The sequence below is a fragment of the Ailuropoda melanoleuca genome, chromosome 13, assembly GCF_002007445.2.
Source record: "Ailuropoda melanoleuca isolate Jingjing chromosome 13, ASM200744v2, whole genome shotgun sequence".
Taxonomy (NCBI): Eukaryota; Metazoa; Chordata; class Mammalia; order Carnivora; family Ursidae; genus Ailuropoda; species Ailuropoda melanoleuca.
The window spans coordinates 32,033,342-32,051,345 of record NC_048230.1 but is presented as its reverse complement, the minus strand read 5'-3'; the positions used below and the strand labels follow the sequence as shown (position 1 = coordinate 32,051,345).

At 45.5% G+C, this 18,004-nt stretch overlaps 1 protein-coding gene across 10 annotated transcripts in view; it reads left to right on the top strand.

Annotated features, from left to right (window-relative positions):
• Positions 1-18,004, top strand: part of PITPNC1 (phosphatidylinositol transfer protein cytoplasmic 1) — a 237,959-nt gene that overhangs the window by 103,929 nt on the left and 116,026 nt on the right. For 6 of the 10 annotated variants that reach the window (XM_034641400.1, XM_034641402.1, XM_034641403.1 and 3 more), the window contains one exon: positions 14,045-14,193. In XM_034641400.1, coding sequence (XP_034497291.1) covers positions 14,045-14,193 — 149 coding nt within the window. The remainder of the gene's footprint in view (positions 1-14,044; positions 14,194-18,004) is intronic. The other 4 variants (XM_034641405.1, XM_019805305.2, XM_034641406.1 and 1 more) reach the window with 1 other exon arrangement.

Sequence of the window (18,004 nt, the reverse complement as noted above, 5' to 3'; positions counted from 1 at the left end):
GCTGTGAGCAAGAAAAATGTCTAGGATTTGTTTGTAGGCTGTGATATCCCCCTTCCTTCTTGCCAAGTGAGTGCCATCTACGTACAGGTCAAGCCCTTTTTTCCATGTGATGCCCTCCTGGACAGCCAAACACCCTGCTCCTTCATTCCTCACTCCTTGCACACGTTCAGTCTGTGCCGTTGAATTATGAGTATGTTTGGATGTTGCTACTTTAGCTTCTAATCATCTGTTGTGTCAAGTGTAGCTCTTTGTTGTTCCTGCAGTTTAATGACGAGATGCCATGTGGCTGGATAGTTGCCCATGATATTTGTCCATTGGATGTGCTCAAGTGTAAAATCTGGTGACAGAAGTAAACAAGGCCACACCAGAGCCTACTCTTGGCTTTTGAAGTCCCTTGTTTGACTTTGTTGTTTCCACCAGTAACTGAAAACTATCACATCTTGTCAGTAGGGATGTAAAATGGTGCAGCTACTGTGGAGAGTTTGACAGTTCCTCAACAGGTTAAACGTAGAGTTACCATGTGGCCTAGCAATCCCGCCCCTAGGTATCTACCCAAGAGAACTGAAAACATATGTCCACACAAAGACTTGTACACATATGTTTATAGAAGCGTTATTAATATGAGCCAAAAAGTGGAAACAACCTAAATGTCTGTCAGCTGATGAATGAATGAATAAAATGTGGTATAGCCATAAGATGGAACATTCTTTGGTTAAAAAAAAAAAAAGGGAAGGAACTATTGATACATGCTACAACATGGATGAATCTTGAAAACATGATTCTAAATGAAAACAGTCAGTCACAAAAGGCCACATATTGAACAATTCCATCTGTATAAAATGTCCAGAATAGGCACATCCATAGAGAGAGAACATACATTAGTGGTTGGTAGGGGCTGGGAGGAGGGAGAGTGGCAAGTGACTACTATTGGGGCTGCAGTTTCTTTTGGGAATGATAAGAATGTTCTGGAGCTAGATAGTGGTAATAGTTGCACAACCTTGTAAATGTACTAAAACCCACCAAATTAGGTACTTCAAAAAAAGGGGGGGGGATGAGAAAATCCATATAGTCTACTGCAGAGTTTAAAGTCATTTCCAGGATTACTTTTTCAAGAGTCATTGTCACCTAAAATAGAATAGAAAGTGACTTAATTCACAAGAAAAAAATGAAAAATGCATATTACCAAGAATGGCTTTTTCACCCCAGTCCTTGGCATATAAATCCTACATGTGTTGTTCTAAGTCACGTCTCAGGACTGTTGGCTGCCTTCTTCATTGTGATTCTGAGATTTACTACATTCCTGCCTGGGCCATCAAAATAATACTGAATATAGCTCCTGTCACAGAAATAGAAGTGTCTTTTCAGGTCAAGCCCACCACCAAACTCCCTGAGTAATTACTTAGGGCTGCCTCTTTGTGGCTCGCTTACAGAAAGTCAGAAGTGTTTGTGAATGTGTGTTGGGGCCTTTTTGACTTAACGGAGTTTATTGCATTGAGTTTATCTTACATTTGCAACCAGAGCATTTCCAAAGGACACCTTCCACCAGCCTAAATCATCACCATCTAGGTTCATCTGTGTTTCACCAGAAGGGTCTACGGATTAACATTTCTGGTTTAAATAAATCATACAGTTGACATCTCTCCCAGGGTTGTCTCAGTACTTATTTGGAAGAAGAGTCTGAGGTGCCCACAAACCACCTAAAATGAGCTGTACAGGAGAGAGAGATTCAAGAAAGAACCTAGAGTTGACTGAGTAATTCCACTTCTAGGTATCAACTCAAAAGAATTAGAAGTGGGAACTCAAATGGTTACTTATACACCAGTGTTTGTAACAGTTACTCAGAGTTATAGCCAAAGGGTGGAAGCCACCCAGATACCCTTCCGCAGATGAATGGATCAACACAATGTGGTATATCCATACAGTGGAATATTACTCAGCCTTCAAAAGGAAGGACATTCCGACAGATGCCACGGCAGGGATGAACCTTGAGGGCATTATGCCAAGTGAAGTAAGCCAGACACAAAAGGACACACACATATTGTGTGATTGCACTTACATGAGGTACCTACAATAGCCCAATCCAAAGAGACAGGAAGGAGATTAGAGGTCATTGGGGGGGCCGGGGGGGCGGTGTTAGGAGGGATTAGAAGTTGTTGTCTTATAGGTATGGAGTTTTGTTTTGAGATGGTAAGAAAGTTTGGCAACGGGTTGTGGTCATGGTCAAACAACATTGTGAATATACTTATCACTCCTGAATTGTACATTTAAAAATAGTTAAAATGGTCAACTTTGCTATGCATATTTTACCACAGTAAAAAAAAAAAATTAAAAATCCTCTGAAGAGCAATACTTCCTGTTCCTCTTTTTGTCTGCTACATTCTCTTTCCTCCCAGCCCTTTGAAAACAGGATACATTCAATTTCATCATGGCGTTGCCTCGGGGGCTCATTCCCATCTTCCCTTAGGAGGATATGCAAAGAGTCGGAAGGCTGCCAGCTGTAGACCCTGGGAAGACAGGGCCAGCACTTGGCCTTCAAAGTACCAGTTGATAAAATATTTCTCCAGGTCATTAGAATAAGTCCAGAATATAAGAGGAGCTCAGAAGATAGATTTGTTAATACAGTAATTCCTGCCATTGTACCCAGTTTACTGTGTTTTGCGTATCTTCATTAACCGTCTCAGGAGAACAGGAGTTGACAACTGTTTGCTCTTCTCGATCAATTATCCACTGTTTTTTACCAAGGACAAAACAGCCTTAAGCTGCCATTGCTATAAGAGAATGGTGGCTTCCTTCCCTGCAGCCAGCCACATGCCTTACAAATGCTGGCTACCTAAGGGCTGCAGGTATCATGCACGTGAAACCTGGGGCCTCCGCTCCCAAGTGGGGTGAAGAAGGATACTGGAACTTTCCAATCTTAGATCCCCAGATAGAACCTGGTCATAACTCTCAGCATTGCTGGATAGCTCACAGAGCCAGCTAGCACTTAAGCAAGCAAAGGAGTTCAGTGACCTTCGAATGTTATTCTAGGCATGAAGTGGCTTGAATAACTCTTTCAAAACAGTGAGAACTCCCATTGTTCAATTGTATATGAAGCAGCAAGTGCTTCTCTTTGCATTCAGCTGCCCTTCTGTTCTCAAAAGGTCTCGAGGACACGAAAACTAATTGCTATCATTTCTGCAAGTATATTTCTACTTTTAGCCAATCCTATAGCTTCCCTGGATGCTAATGGTCATTTTCCAAAAAGATTGATAGGCACAAAAATAGGGTTCACAAAAAGGAAGGACTCCAATTCTGGAAAGCCCCTGCTGCCTGCAGTGTAGGTAGACCTGTCCCCTGAAGATATCTTTGGTTAGCATGAGACCAAGGTGAAGGAGAAGAGCACTGACAAGGGGGCAGCACGGAGATGGTACAGGATACTTCTCCTGGGAAAGCTCGATCTCCATTTCCCCCCTTTTTGGTCTTGTGATTGGCTGTGGGTTTATGTTCTATAGTAAACGTAAGTGCCTTGATTGCTTTCTAAAGGCCAGACCTGTCACCAAACCTCTCCATTTACTTGAGTTGCGGTCGGTTTCACATTTCTCAGCAAATGGTTTGATAGCTCCGACAGAAGCCCAGGTTTCTTGCAGCTCGTAGCCTTATGTCTTCACAGTGGAACTCCAACAGAAACCCTCCCATTCGCCGGAGACCAGGTCTGTCTTGTTCCTAGTTCTGCTCCCAATGTCTGCTGGGTCTGGCGCACCCCGAATGCTTGTTCATCGCACAAACCAGAACGGATGAGCCTGTCCAGAGCTAAGACGTCCCCATAACCACTGTATGGAGAAATCTCGCATTCTGCCATAAAGACCAACTATCCCTGTGGTCTTGAGTTGAGTTCTAGCTTTTCCTGTCTTTCCTCTCTTAATGGTTCTTCCTGGCATGCAATGATGGCTAATCCGTTCAGCTTCTCATTTATAAACACGCAGGAATGACGCCTCCTGCTCTAGCCGATGCTTGTAACGTAGCTGATCTATCCTGTATCTTACCAGTTGGGCTATTCAATATTGGCATCAAATGAATTCCCGGGGCTGGAATGCCACCCCAAGGGCGAGCCAGTGTTGGAAGGAGCAGATCAAATGTGTACTCTTACTTTTCCTACACTGTAAAGAATGTCGTCACCCTCCTGGACCGGGGCGGGTAGAGTACACCAAGTGTCTAGGAAATGATTTGCAGGGTTGTGGCAGCCAGGGCCACAGTTACGCTTGTACCAGCACAAAGACTATCCTGAGTGTTACATTGCTCTATTTCTATTCAATTCAGTCCAAAACTTGGGATGGGTTAAGCATCAGTGTATGATGCTGTTTATATGAGTTTGTCACAAAAGGGGGACTTTTTTTTTTTTTTTTGAACTCAATGTCTATAACCCAGCTCCTAAATCTTTTTTTTATCAGCTTTTTCATTCCTGCTCCCTGGCATAATGACACAGGTATTACGTAAACAAGACACCTCAGAGGGCTACTTATAAAAATCCAGGAGAAAAGATAAATATGTGATGATACACTGATATCTTGAAAATATGAGCTGCAGGTTTGTGTTTTCTTTGTGGGATCGGATATTGGTTTTCGTGGTTTATTGACCTGGCAGGGAGAGATCTGACGAAACACCCGAGAACCTTACACCTTTTTTTTTTTTTTTTTTTGAAACCTCCTTGTCTACATGGAGAAATCTGGACATTGAATCAGAGAGCCAGAAAGACTAAGGGGTTAGCAGTCGTGTCGTGTCCTTGTAGGACCCAAATCAGATCCAGCTCTTGGAAGTAAAAACAGATACTGCCTTCCCCAAAGAAATTGGAATTTTTCTTCCTGTAGTGTTGGCAGAACACCAGGCTGACTAGCGAATGGAGGGGCAAGGTCATGAAATGTGAGGGTCATGTTCAGTAAGGAGCTGGTGTTCTTGTTGACTCGTGTTGATGTTGGTGGGGTCAGTATGCGTTTGTATTCAGTTAATCATTCTTTCCCTTCTGTTAGGGTCTTTGTAAGATGTCATAGTCAAAACGATGTTATTGGGCGCCTGGTTGGCTCAGTTGGTTAAGCGCCTGCCTTTGGCTCAGGTCATGATCGCACGGTCCTGGGATCGAGTCCCATATCCGGCTCCCCGCTCAGTAGGGAGCCTGCTTCTCCCTCTCTGTCTGCACCTCCCCCTACTTGTGCACACTCGCAAATAAATAAATAAAAGCTTTTTTAAAAAAAAGTTATTTGGGGAGCAACAGCACTGTGAATGCTCCAAAATGCTAATATTAATTAAAGGCATTTAACTTTAGGGCACCACGAGCCAGACAGCTAACTGGCATGGCGGAAATCAGGGCACTCCTGCAACCTTGTCTCTGAGGGAAGTCCTTTTATCGTTCTCATGTTGGCTCAGCTCATCACGTTAGCTTCCAAAGCAAAGATCCATCAAATGTAAGAGTCCCTGTTGTTTAAAAAATATTTTCAGGGGCGCCTGGGTGGCACAGCGGTTAAGCGTCTGCCTTCGGCTCAGGGCGTGATCCCAGCGTTATGGGATTGAGCCCCACATCAGGCTCTTCCACTATGAGCCTGCTTCTTCCTCTCCCACTCCCCCTGCTTGTGTTCCCTCTCTCGCTGGCTGCCTCTCTCTCTGTCAAATAAATAAATAAAATCTTTAAAAAAAAAAAAATATTTTCATAATTGGGGCGCCTGGGTGGCACAGCGGTTAAGCGTCTGCCTTCGGCTCAGGGCGTGATCCCGGTGTTGTGGGATCGAGCCCCACATCAGGCTCCTCCGCTATGAGCCTGCTTCTTCCTCTCCCACTCCCTCTGCTTGTGTTCCCTCTCTCGCTGGCTGTCTCTATCTCTGTCGAATAAATAAATAAAATCTTTAAAAAAAATTTTCATAATGGAAAAACAATTTTTTTCGTAATGATAAAAATAGAATCACTGATAGATGGCCAGCTTGAGCTACAAAGCAGGCGAGCCACACTTACGAAGAATGACACGTTCCCAGGCTTTTTTAAGAACTGTGATGAGGGTGAGGGGCTGGGTAAACAGGTGATGGGAATGAAGGAGTACACATGTCACGATGAGCACACCAGGTGTTTCATTGAAGTGTTGAATCAGTATATTGTACACTCGAAACTAATATTACACTGTAGGTTAAGTCTACTGGAATTTAAATAGAAACATAAAAATAATTGAGCTGAAGTAGATATCCCATAAAAGTGACCATCTTAAGCATTTGTAAGTGTACAGTTTGGTGGCATTGAGTGCACTCACAGTGTTGTGGCAACCGTCACCACCATCTGTCTCCAGAATGTTACACACTAACCTCCTATTCCCCTCCTGGCAACCGCCATTCTTCTTCTTCTTTTTTTTTTTTTTTAAAGATTTTATTTATTTATTCATTCGACAGAGATAGAGACAGCCAGCAAGAGAGAGAACACAAGCAGGGGGAGTGGGAGAGGAAGAAGCAGGCTCATAGCTGAAGAGCCTGATGTGGGGCTCAATCCCATAACGCCGGGATCACGCCCTGAGCCAAAGGCAGACGCTTAACCACTGTACCACACAGGCGCCCCCGCCATTCTTCTTCTATCTCTGTGAACTTGACTCCTCTAGGTACCTCATGTAAGTGGAGGTTCCCAGGCTTTTTTACACTGGGGAAGCGTTATCTTGGGCAGATGGTCCAGTCCTCTTTGGTGTTCCGAGTCATACAGGTGTGCGGCAATGCCTTGTTTTCGCGTCCCTTACAGAACTGTAGCGTAACAGGGAAATGAGTAAACAGAGCTCAAGACCCAGTTCACTGCGTTGCCCAACCGAAAGAGCAATGGCTATGATGGTTTGTGTACAATTTTATATTTTACAAAGCATCTTAATTTGTAAATTGTTTCTCATTTGATTCTCACCATATCCTGTGAGGTATTTTGTTGGTCCCATTTTAATGATCAGAAACTGTGGCTCAGATAAATAAATAGTCTATGGTTATAGAACTAATCAAAGGCCACATCAGGACTTGGACTCCAGGTTTCGATTTTAAAACCCTGGTGCTTTCCACCATAGCACACTGTGAGCAATTATCACCTCTCCAGAGCCCGGGTAAATCGCCAGTCCTCAGAAAAGGAAAGCGTTTCCAGATGTATTCCTGATTGTCAGTGCTCCACCTCGTTAGCTTAGACATACATGGAAATGCTTGCCCGACCAACCAGCTTCTGAAGTCTTGGTGTGGTATCATGGCCTGACTCTTAGTCCCTGTTGGTCTAGATGAGGGTCTGGATCAGCACCATCCAGCAGAAATATGGGAGGCACAAATGCAAGCCACATAAGTAATTCAAAATTTTCCAGTAGCCACGTTAAAGTAAGAAGAAACAGGTGAAGTAAAATTTTTAAAAGATTTTATTTATTCATTTGAGAGAGAGAGCATGAGTGGGGGAGGGGCAGAGGGAGAAGCAGACTTCCCTCCAAGCAGACTCTGCATTGAGAGGGGAGCTGGAAGCAGGGCTCCATCCCAGGAACAAGATGATGACCTGAGCCAAAGGCAGATGTTCAACTGACCGAGCCACCAAGGTGCCCCACAGGAGAGGTTCATTTTAAGAATACATTGCAGTTACCCAGTGTATCCGGAATACTACCATTTCAATATGTAATCAACGTACAGATTATGTGTAAAAGAATGTTTTGTTGTTGTTACTAAGCCTTCAAAATCCAGTGTGCATTTTACACGTGCAGCAATCCCAAATCGGATCCTAAATTTCAATTGGACATATCTGATCTGAATTTAAATTTCATAAAAATTTCCAGCTGACAAGGTAGATCCACATCTACCTTGTTCTCTAATAGCCGAATCATGTGTCAGTTTTAAAATTTAAATTAATTTAAAATTCAGCCCCTCCACAGCACAGGCCACGTTCCAAATGCCCAGTAGACACATGGCTACCATTCCAGACAGCACAGGTCTCGGCGAACAGCTAAGGCTGGCCCAGACTGGACTAAGTACCAGTGAACTAGAACAGGAGGCAGCAATTTTTGTCTGTAAAGGGTTGGTTAGTAAAATTTTTTAACTTTGCAGGCCATACAGTTTCAACTCTGCTGCTTTACGGTGGAAGTCGCTATGGAATGAACGGGCAGAGCTGTGTTCCATGAAAATTTTATGTAAAAAACAAGCACCACTAAATGAATGAATGAATGAATGAATGAAGAAAGAAAAAAGAAAAAAAAGGAAAGAAAGCACCAACCCGCATAGTTTGCAAACCACTGGACTAAAACATTTGTCCTGGTGTCTTAGCTGTGCTCTGGGTTATAGAAAACAGCCAGCTCTAGCCCCTAGTGTTCTGAGAGGAGGTTGTTAAAAGCTAGACTCATCGTATCTCCTTCCCTGGGTGTAATTACAATTTTGGCACCACTTGGCGTGAAGACTGCAATGCACCTGAAGATAAAACATTTCAGACTCTCTTTTCAGTGGGCATTTTGCACATCACGAGGCAGATGCGTCAGTGTGCTTTGAGGCCCATGTATTGAGAGTGGAGAAAGCGGGAAGAATTTTGACAAAAGCACGAATAGTAGTGTGAATAATGTGGCAAACGTCATAGAGCGCCACATTTTATCACCTCCTGCTTGTTCCTCTGTCCACACAGCCAGAGAGACAGGCAGGAATTGCGCCCATTTCACAGATGGAAAAATGCTTGATATCATGTTAAGTCAGAGGGACAGATGTCTCTCCGTGGTTATTAGGTTATGTGGCATCCATCCGTTTTGATGGCAAAAGCAAAAGTAGATGTACATTTTGATTCTGGGTCCGGGGCCCCTTGGATGTTCTGAGTCATATCTTTGGGGAATAACTTCAACCAGAGTAGGTAACGTTTATTACAAAGCATTGCCTCCACTTTTGTCATCCTGATGTTTAGAAATGTTATTAGGACCAATGGAGGCAGAGAAAGGGGACAGGAAGGGAGGACATAGGAATTGATTGGAAGGAAGACCCCCCTTCCCCCCGCTGCCTTGGTTCTTTAAGGTGGGGAAATATGAGAGCCTGGCCTCACAGAGATCTCTGAAGTTCAGCACTTGGGGTGGGCCAATTAAGTGAAAATCAGTCATAGTTTGGGATTCTATGGAGCCTAAAATGTGGGGTCCAAGACTTGTGGCAAGGATGATGTTTCAGTTTTTGGTGGTGCTCGATTAATAAACCATATACTCAGGAGTTCTGGCTTAGGGTCACCTTTTCTAACATCAAGGTTTGAGGTCGAACTGTATTTTTTTTTTATAACATTTATGTATTTATTTGAAAGAGAGAGACAGTGGGGGTGGAGGGCCAGAGGGAGAGAGAGACTCCCCACCGAGCAGACTCCCCACTGAGCGCAGAGCCTGGCGCGGGGCTCCGATCTCACAACCCTGAGATTACAACTGGAGGCGAAATCAAGAGTCGGACGCTTAACCTACTGAGCCACCCAGGTGCCCCGAGGTTGAACTGTGTTGAGTAACTTGGTTTTGCCCAGTCACAGAGTTTGCAGTTGTATCAACTGATAAGAGTGCTCGGCTTCCCAAGGCACATTTATGCAACTGCGCCTTCGCTCAAGTTTTGCAGCTCTCTCAGACATGCAGCGCTGTGTGCAAGTGGGAAAGATCTGAATCCCCATGATGTTTTTTGACTATGGAGATAATTATTTGGGGTAGCTGTTCTGATGATGGCTCACATGGAGGCTCAGCCCTGCAGCGCGGAGCTGTCTCTAAATCGTGATTGCCTGTAATGATGATTACCCAAACTCTGGAATTATAACAATCGATTTTACAAAGTTAGAGCATAATTGCTCCACTGTTCCATATGTGGGCACACTTTAAACAACTTTGATCTTTCACATGATCTCAGACTTGTTCAGCTTCTGAAATAGCAAAGTTCAGAGGCAGTGGCTCCCAACTATTCCCTTTTTCAAAATCATAGTGAGGCCTAGATTTGTGAAAGCCATTCACCTGTCAGAGAAATAAGGGCTGGAATTGGATAGCGAAGAAACAGTACAGACCCTGTGGTGTTCAAATCCCAGCTCTGCTGCATGGCCCCAAGAACGTCGCCCCTGTCTGAGACTCAGTCTCCTCATTTGGAAGTCATTGTGAGCATAAAGCCATCAGATCTGTTATCTGTTCTCTGGCTTCAAAGTCTTTTCTTTTTTTTCTTTTAAGATTTTATTTATTTATTTATTTGAGAGAGAGACAGAGAGAGCACAAGCAGGGTGAACGGCAGAGGGAGAAGCAGATTCCCCACTGATCAGGGAGCCCAACACGGGGCTTGATCCCAGGTCCCTGGGGTCATGACCTGAGCTGAAGGCAGACTCTTAACCGACTGAGCCACCCAGGTGCCCGTCTGGCTTCAAAGTTTTAAGAGCCCTTTGCAACCTTTGTATTTTGCAGCCTTCCTTTGCCATACAACTTTGTTTTGAGATGGTGATGAGGAATGTGGTATTTTCACTAAACTAGGGATAGAGCTTTGCAAAAAAATTAATATTAAAGAGGAAAGAAAAGGCAGGCCCCCTAAAGATGGAACATTTTGGCTTCGGCACCGTATGGTGCCGAGCACGTGCTGATGAATGCCTTCACCGCATTGACCCCAGTGCCTCTCAGCATTTTGTGTGCATTCCAGCCAGGCCCCCAACTTCCCTCTCCCCCAGGGTCTGGATGGCCTGGGATCCAACATTTTGAGGAGTATCCCTGGAGATCTTGAGATAGATGGTTCAAGGGCTTTCTCTGTCCTGCCCTCTACCCTGTCACCGAGAAACTGCTTAATGCATGTGTCTGTGAGTTAATTTGTGGTTTAAAAACAAGAACAAAACCTCTGCTTCTGGATGGCCTAGCTCAGATGGCTACAACCCGCAGAGCAGCCCTGACGTGCTTGGGAGGGAAAGGAGTGACAGCTGCCGAGCCCTTGACCATCTCCGTGTCTGGCCTTGAGTGTCCCGCCACCCTCAGTAATGTCACCTACGTTACTGCATCCAGCGTCTGTCGGTCGCCCCCAGACTGACGTTATCTCAGTGAGCTAAGTCCGGCGTCTGCCCCGCACTCGCTCATTCAGGAGCCGCTGGAATGATCAATGAGGCTGCACAGCCGGGCCCTTCCCTGGCCGCTGGTGAATCAGCTGCCAGCTGCCTCATCCCATTCCCTTCTCCACAGAGTGGGAAGCCAGGGCTGACTCGCGTCTGGCTAATGGCCCTTCTGGGTCATGCATTGTCCTTGATGCCATACATCTTTCATACGCGAGTGGACTGGAGCTCCTAAAGACCATCCAGTGGTAGACCTGTCCCTTCTGCCACCCCCCCCCCATCACTATAGCCCTTGACGGGATTTTGGTTTTAGGGGTATCTGCGTCAGAAGCAGAGTCAACCAACACTTTAAGTCACATCCCATAAAATTCATCACGTTAAGTTCAGGTCAGTGGCACCTGGTACATCCCCCGTGTTGTGCTAACAAGCACCTTTATCCAGAACCAGGACACGATCATCCCCTCCAAAGGAAACCCTGTGCCCCTTGGATTCATTTGCTAGGACCTCCATAACAACACCACAGGCTGGGAGATTGAACAACCAGAATCTGATAGCCTCGTGGCTGCAGATGCCGGAAGGCCAGGATCAGGTGCAGCAGGCAGAGTTGGTTCCTCCTGAAGGCTGTAAGGGAAGCCGCTATTCTGTCAGTCCTTGGCTTAGAGATGGCTGTCTTCTCCCGGCACCGCTCCACGCTGTCTTCCTTCCTTGTGTGTCTTGTGTCCAACTTGCCCCTGTGGGTAAGGACATCGGTCCTATTGATTAGTGCCCACCCTAATGACTTCATTTTAACTTGATGACCTTTGTAAAGACTCTGTCTCCAAACAAGGTCACCCTTTGAGGTACTGGGACTTCACCATAGGATTTGGGGGAAACACAGTTCAACCCATAATACCCATTAAGCAGTATCAGTATCAGTACTTCATTTCTTTTTATGGCTAAATTATATTCCATTGTAGGCCAACACTTGTTTGTTGAACACCAAGGACAAAGCAACTGCCAGTGTGGTCGCCACCCCCTGGGCAGCCGAGCATCCTTCCTGTTAGAGGCTTGTGTGCCCACCTGTGTAAGGTGGAGTGTGGTCTCTCAGGTGTATCACAAGAATCCCCAATCTGTAAACTTTTTCTTACTGTCGTCCTCCTCCTCCTCCTTCTTCTTTTTTTTTTGAGAGAGAGTGTGTGAATGGGGGGAGGGGCAGAAGGAGAGCGAATCTCAAGCAGCCTCCACACTCAGTGCAGAGCCCGATGTGGGGCTCGTTCTCAGGACCCCAAGATCATGACCTGAGCCAAAAGCAAGAGTCGGACGCTTAACCGACTGAACCACCCAGGCGCCCCACTGTCTTCCTTCTTGAAAGGGTCCTAGTTAGTCTTCATGAGCAACAGTAGGAGCAAGACTTACTAAGGGGAAGCAGGTCAAGCTTCTGTTTGAAAATAAATTCAAAGATAGATTTTTATCTTTGATTTCTCTCTCTCCCTTTCCTGCTCTTATCATCAGCACTCCCTCTTCCCCTGAGTGTGTGCAGCCCATGCATGCACGTGCACACGCATACACGCTCACGTTGGAAGCACTTTAAGTGCAGATCATTCTGGGGAGGGGTGTGGGACAGGTAGCACTGCCCGATGCTTCTGCTGGTTATGTTGGTTGTGTCATGGTTACTGGGCCTGGGCCCTAGGGCTGCCCTCAGACCAGAGGCTTTTGGATTTTCTTCACACTCCCCTCCCTGCACCTGCCTCACAATGAAAGAGGGACCTTTGGAGGTGTGTGTCCTCTCAGTCTTAGAACTGACCGCACTGTTGATCTGTCCATTTCACCTGCCCCCATAATTTAAAGTTTATTTCTCTCTCTCAAAAATAGTTTATTTCTCTCTCTCAAAAATAGTTTATTTCTCTCTCTTATGCACAGACAGTAGACCTGCACCCCGCTGGCCTGGGCTCCTTGGTAAACAACCTATAACAACCCATCATTATTTAATTGCAGGCTCAGGCCCCTTTCCCCTTTCGCAGGGGCCTTGATGATGTGACACGTGTGTGGTCCTTCACACCAAATCCATAGGAAGGACCACAGCAGGGGGGCATCGCCCTGCCTCCTGGCTCTAAGCAGACATCCCTCTTGCAAAAGTCATTTTACTCCCTCCTTCCTCTCTCTCTGCCTCTCTATTTTCTCCATCAAATTAGTTTTGCCACTTTGAAAGTTCACTGGGGGAAGACATGCCTACGGGCCCTGGGGCTCTCAGAGAGGCAGGAGGGAGAGTAGAACAGCTCATGAATGCAGACAGGGCAGAGAATGTTGACGTTGTCTATTGCTCCATATTATGATTTTCCTGTAAGTACGTGTGGCTTCTGGGCCCTCAGGCTGGAAGGCTCTACGCTGTGGGCGGAATTGGACAAAAAGGAGTTAAAGACGCCGTAGACTTTCATCATTGTGGGTCAGTCTCGGGAATGCAGGTTCCATTCGTGGTGGGACCTGGTCAGCTGGAGTCTGTTAAAGCTTCCAGGTGATTCCAATGTTGAGCCACCCTTGAGAACTGCTGTTCTAGGGGGCAGACACTTCAGGAGACTTGGAGAGTTGGAGAGGTGACGGAAGAGATAGGTGACATCTAACCCCCTTGTGCCCAGCACTGCAGTTAATGAGGCAGAAAAGGCCTATAGAAATATCATATCCTGGCCTGTTTGTTGCCCAAACAAAATAGGACTTTTGTGCCATTTAACCCGGTAGGGCCAGAGTGGAATGGGGGGGACTCCGGTGCTCCGGCCTTCCTGTTGCTGCCCGTGGGTTGGGGGGCTGCCAGTCCTGATTGTGCCAGCCATCCCGGCGAGCGTCACCCTGGCGACGCAAACTGTTCACAGGAACACGCCGTATCTACACTCGACTCACAACTGGTTCTCCTCCTCGCTCCGGAGGAAACATAACACCAGGCCCCCGTGTCTGCCTTCTTTTTCTGGCAGAAAGTGCTGACTGTCGCGGCTTGCGGCACCATGGAAGGGGGTGGGGGTGATGGCAAGCAGTGGGGCTGACCTCTCTGTCACCGTGTGTTTTGTAGTACAGAATCGGACAGCTGTATATGATCAGCAAGCACAGCCATGAACAGAGCGACCGAGGAGAAGGGGTGGAGGTCGTCCAGAATGAGCCCTTTGAGGATCCTCACCATGGCAACGGGCAGTTCACCGAGAAGCGGGTGTATCTCAACAGGTGAGTCATGGCAGCGGGTCCTCCACCTTTGGGTCCTCCCACCACACAGGAGCCTTCCAGCGCACCCCTACGGCTGGGGTGGAGGCCGGGTCTGGGATAAAAAGGTGACCAAGTCACCACATCTGCGCCTCTGCAGCCACCTGTCTAGTTGCTTCCAAAACCAGAATCCCCTGCATTCCGCAAAATCGTTCTTCAATCGCATTTTCAGTAGGAGGACTTTCCTCTTAATTTCTTGCCCCTTGGATAACATGTTAAGATGAAACCCGGTCTTAAGGAATACAGGACTTTGTCTTCTCCCCCTGGTTCAGTGCTCGCAGAGGGAAAGAGGTGGCTTCGCCTGCATGTTGTAGAGAAGTGCCAAAGATGGCAGTGTGCCACTGGGGCCTTGACTTGGTAAGCGTTCCACTTCCTGCCAAGCGACCACCCCTCAGGTGTTCGCAAAGGGAACTGACACAGTGAAGGGCCACCTGTGACCAGAGTGATACGCAGTGCTGAGGTTTCCATTTCTCAAGGGGACCCAGCCTTCCCAATGTAGAGTTTGCCATTGCTCCTTTGGAAGGGTAAAGAATCAAGGATTATAAACCAGCACTCATCAGGACTGCCATTTATGCTTCGCAAAGTATATCCTTTACTGTCTTGCTGTTTTCTTACCAGTAATAGCATAGTTGATGATTGGGGCTTGTCTGATCTTCTCCCCACCCTCGACCCTCTTCCAGCCCGTCTTCTTCCGTTGTTCTCTTCCAGGTGAGGACATTTGTAGAGTCACACATTTTATTGAAGTGGACTGTTTGCTCCAGTGAAGCAGCAGGTGACTGGTTTGGCCTTTGCTATCATTTCTGTGAATACTGTTTACCCTCACCTATGGCTTCTCCCCTTGGCCCATATGTGATTATTGAGAACGCATTTCCAACATAATAACTGGACAGTGCCTCCATTTATTCACTGATACTCGTGAATAATTATCCATTCTCTGTGCCTTGACCATGAGACATTTCTGAGAGGAGCTGTATTGGGGATTCTTCCAGCAGGCCGAAGTGGGCTATTCCCTCTTGATGGGAGCATTTGGGTCCTGTCATTAAGGTGTATGGAAATCTTTCAGGCCAGTTTCCTGACAGCGGAGGCCTTGGGCTGATTAAACTGACTTGTTTTAATCTACCCAGGAATGCAGGATCAGGGAATTCCTGAGTCACGATGAAATGCAAATGAGATTGATCTTGTTCATCTGTTAGGAGCTGTGAATTCCCAGGATTTGGAACCAGTTCAGCCTCTAGCCAGCTGCTAATTTGCAAGAGTAGCTGAGCTCTGGGACTGGCCTGAGGATGACTTCCTTGCAGAGACCTGTTTCTCAAGATGCTGCTTTGGCATTCTTGGCGTGGAAGGTGGAAATCAAATATTGAGCAGGAATCACCTCTGTAGAACAAACAGAAGTGAGAGGGATGTAAGAAAATAGATAGAGACCTATGGGAAAATCCACTTTTTGGCAGATGATTGCCTTTTCTCAAGTTATGACTTAGGGAGTGTTCCCTACGTACCAAATTCAAAAAAATTTCTTTAGAAAACTTTATGTCTTTTCCTGAAACAGAGCAAGAAGTGTCCAGCTGTCTCTGTCATGTCTGTTTTCTCTATCAAAATATATGATGTTTATTTTAAAGGATAATAATAAACATTAGTAAGAGGGAAATTTGTTATAAATAGAATATCTGGACTTCCAGTAATAGAAACTAAAAAGATTAATGTGGACCCTCCCCCCCACCTCCTATGACAAACACAGGATGAAATATAACAATATAAAGCCGAGCTCAAAACAAAGAAAGGGAAATCCTTAGGTACAAGAAATAAAGAGGAAACACAAACCAGAATGGAAAGCAGATGAGCTAATGCTCAGGAAGCTGGGATAAGTCAGAACTGACATGTAGGGGGATGGCATGCCCGTAAAGGGACAGGAAATGTGACTTTGGGCCCCTGTGAAAGAGGAGGGGAAGCTGAGAGTCGTGCACAAAAATCATTCTTGACGGTCGAGTACCGAGAGGCACATGTTTACAAAACTACTGAAGGTTGTACTTGAAGTAAAAGGAAATTGAACCCAAGAAGGAGGGGAGGAGCTAGAGGTAATAAGAAACAAAGAAATTGAGGGGCACCTGGGTGTTGGTTAAGTGTCTGCCTTCTGCTCAGGTTGGGAATGAGCCCCTCTCAGCAGGGAGCCTGCTTCTCCCTCTCCCTCTGCCCCTCCTCTCTGCTCGTGCTCTCTCTCTCTTTCTCAAATAAATAAATAAAATCTTTTTTAAAAACCCAAATTGATAAATATATGGACAAATATGAACGAGCATGGGATGTTTCAAAAATACTAATAATGAGTAATTGGGGGTATATTCGTGAAATTTCCGGGGGAAGGGCAGAAGGAGAAGCAGATTCTGTGCTGAGCAGAGAGCCAGACATGAGGCTTGATCTCAGAGCCCTGAGACCATGACCTGAGCTGAAGGCAGACGCTTACCTGACTGAGCCACCCAGGAGCCCCTATTTGTGGAATTTCAATAATGGACAAGAATTCACCTGTACATGTGCACATGCTGTCTCCCTCTTAAAAATGAAATAAAAATAAAAACAAAAAAAATAGAATTTGAGGATAGAATCCTAAAATTCCTAATTATTTTAGCTTTATGAAGTGCCTTAATAATCTGGAGGGCAAGTCCTTTCTCCTTATTCATTTTTTCCAGAATTGTTAATATGAGTTTTAGGATTTTAGCTACCAGGTGATACGAAGAATGACTGAAGAAACAAAGGACATTTAACCTAGAAAAGCTGGACCCAGGGTGTGTAATGGTGTGGGCAGATAGGAAAAGAATTAGACCTGTGTATTCTATAAGACCTCAGAAGGACCAGTTGGACCAAGATCAAGGGGTGAGAATGCCAGGAGAAAGGGCTAGGCTCATTTGAAGGAAGAAATATAAGTATGTGAGCCATATGACAACACACTGGGGTGCCTTACAGTCAGTTATATGAGCGTAGCACCCACTTATTGGGCTGTCCTTAAGCAGATTCAAACATCATCAAATAGGTGGTTAAACTGGGCATCCTTTCAGGTCCTTTTCAATCCTAATTTTTTATGCTCAAAGGAAGTTGCAGACATTGTCCTGACTTACCTCCAGCATATAGAAATGAATGACCAACAAAGCCCAGGAGAAAAGTACCTTCTGTTCCCTTTGCAGAAGTCTGAACCAGGTCCATCATTTTATAATTTAAAAGGCTCTTGGAATATTTGGAAGAGGATGGCACATATCTTAGAACTAGGGAGATTATGGCTTAGTAAGAGAAAAAGAAAAAGATGTATATGCGACATACTATAAAATAATATGATAGATTTCCATAATCATAAAAGAAAACCAAATCCATTACTTTGATACAGACTGGAGCCCCTTTGCGTTAATCATGTCCTGCATGCACAAGTCTTGGTACTCCTGTGTTGGCAGGACTGCTTCATAATTGAAATTCACCGGATGGATATTTATTGAACCTTACAATGTATAACAAATTGTTCTGGTACTGGAGAGAATCCATTAATAAGTAAGACATGGCCCTTGTCCTCTGATCAGAGTAGGGTCCAGGCTGACTGGTTCTAGCATTTGTGACTCCATCTGTCCATCTCATGTGTGGTGTCAGGGAGGAAAAGCTTTCCCTCAGTCCACTTAGGCTCTGTCAGTGGGGTCTGCAAATTAAACTGAAACCAACAGATGAATGGGAGAAAAGACCAAGTTTTATTCACCAATGTACAGGGGAGCACCCAGACAAACAAGACTCAAATAGGCAATTTGAA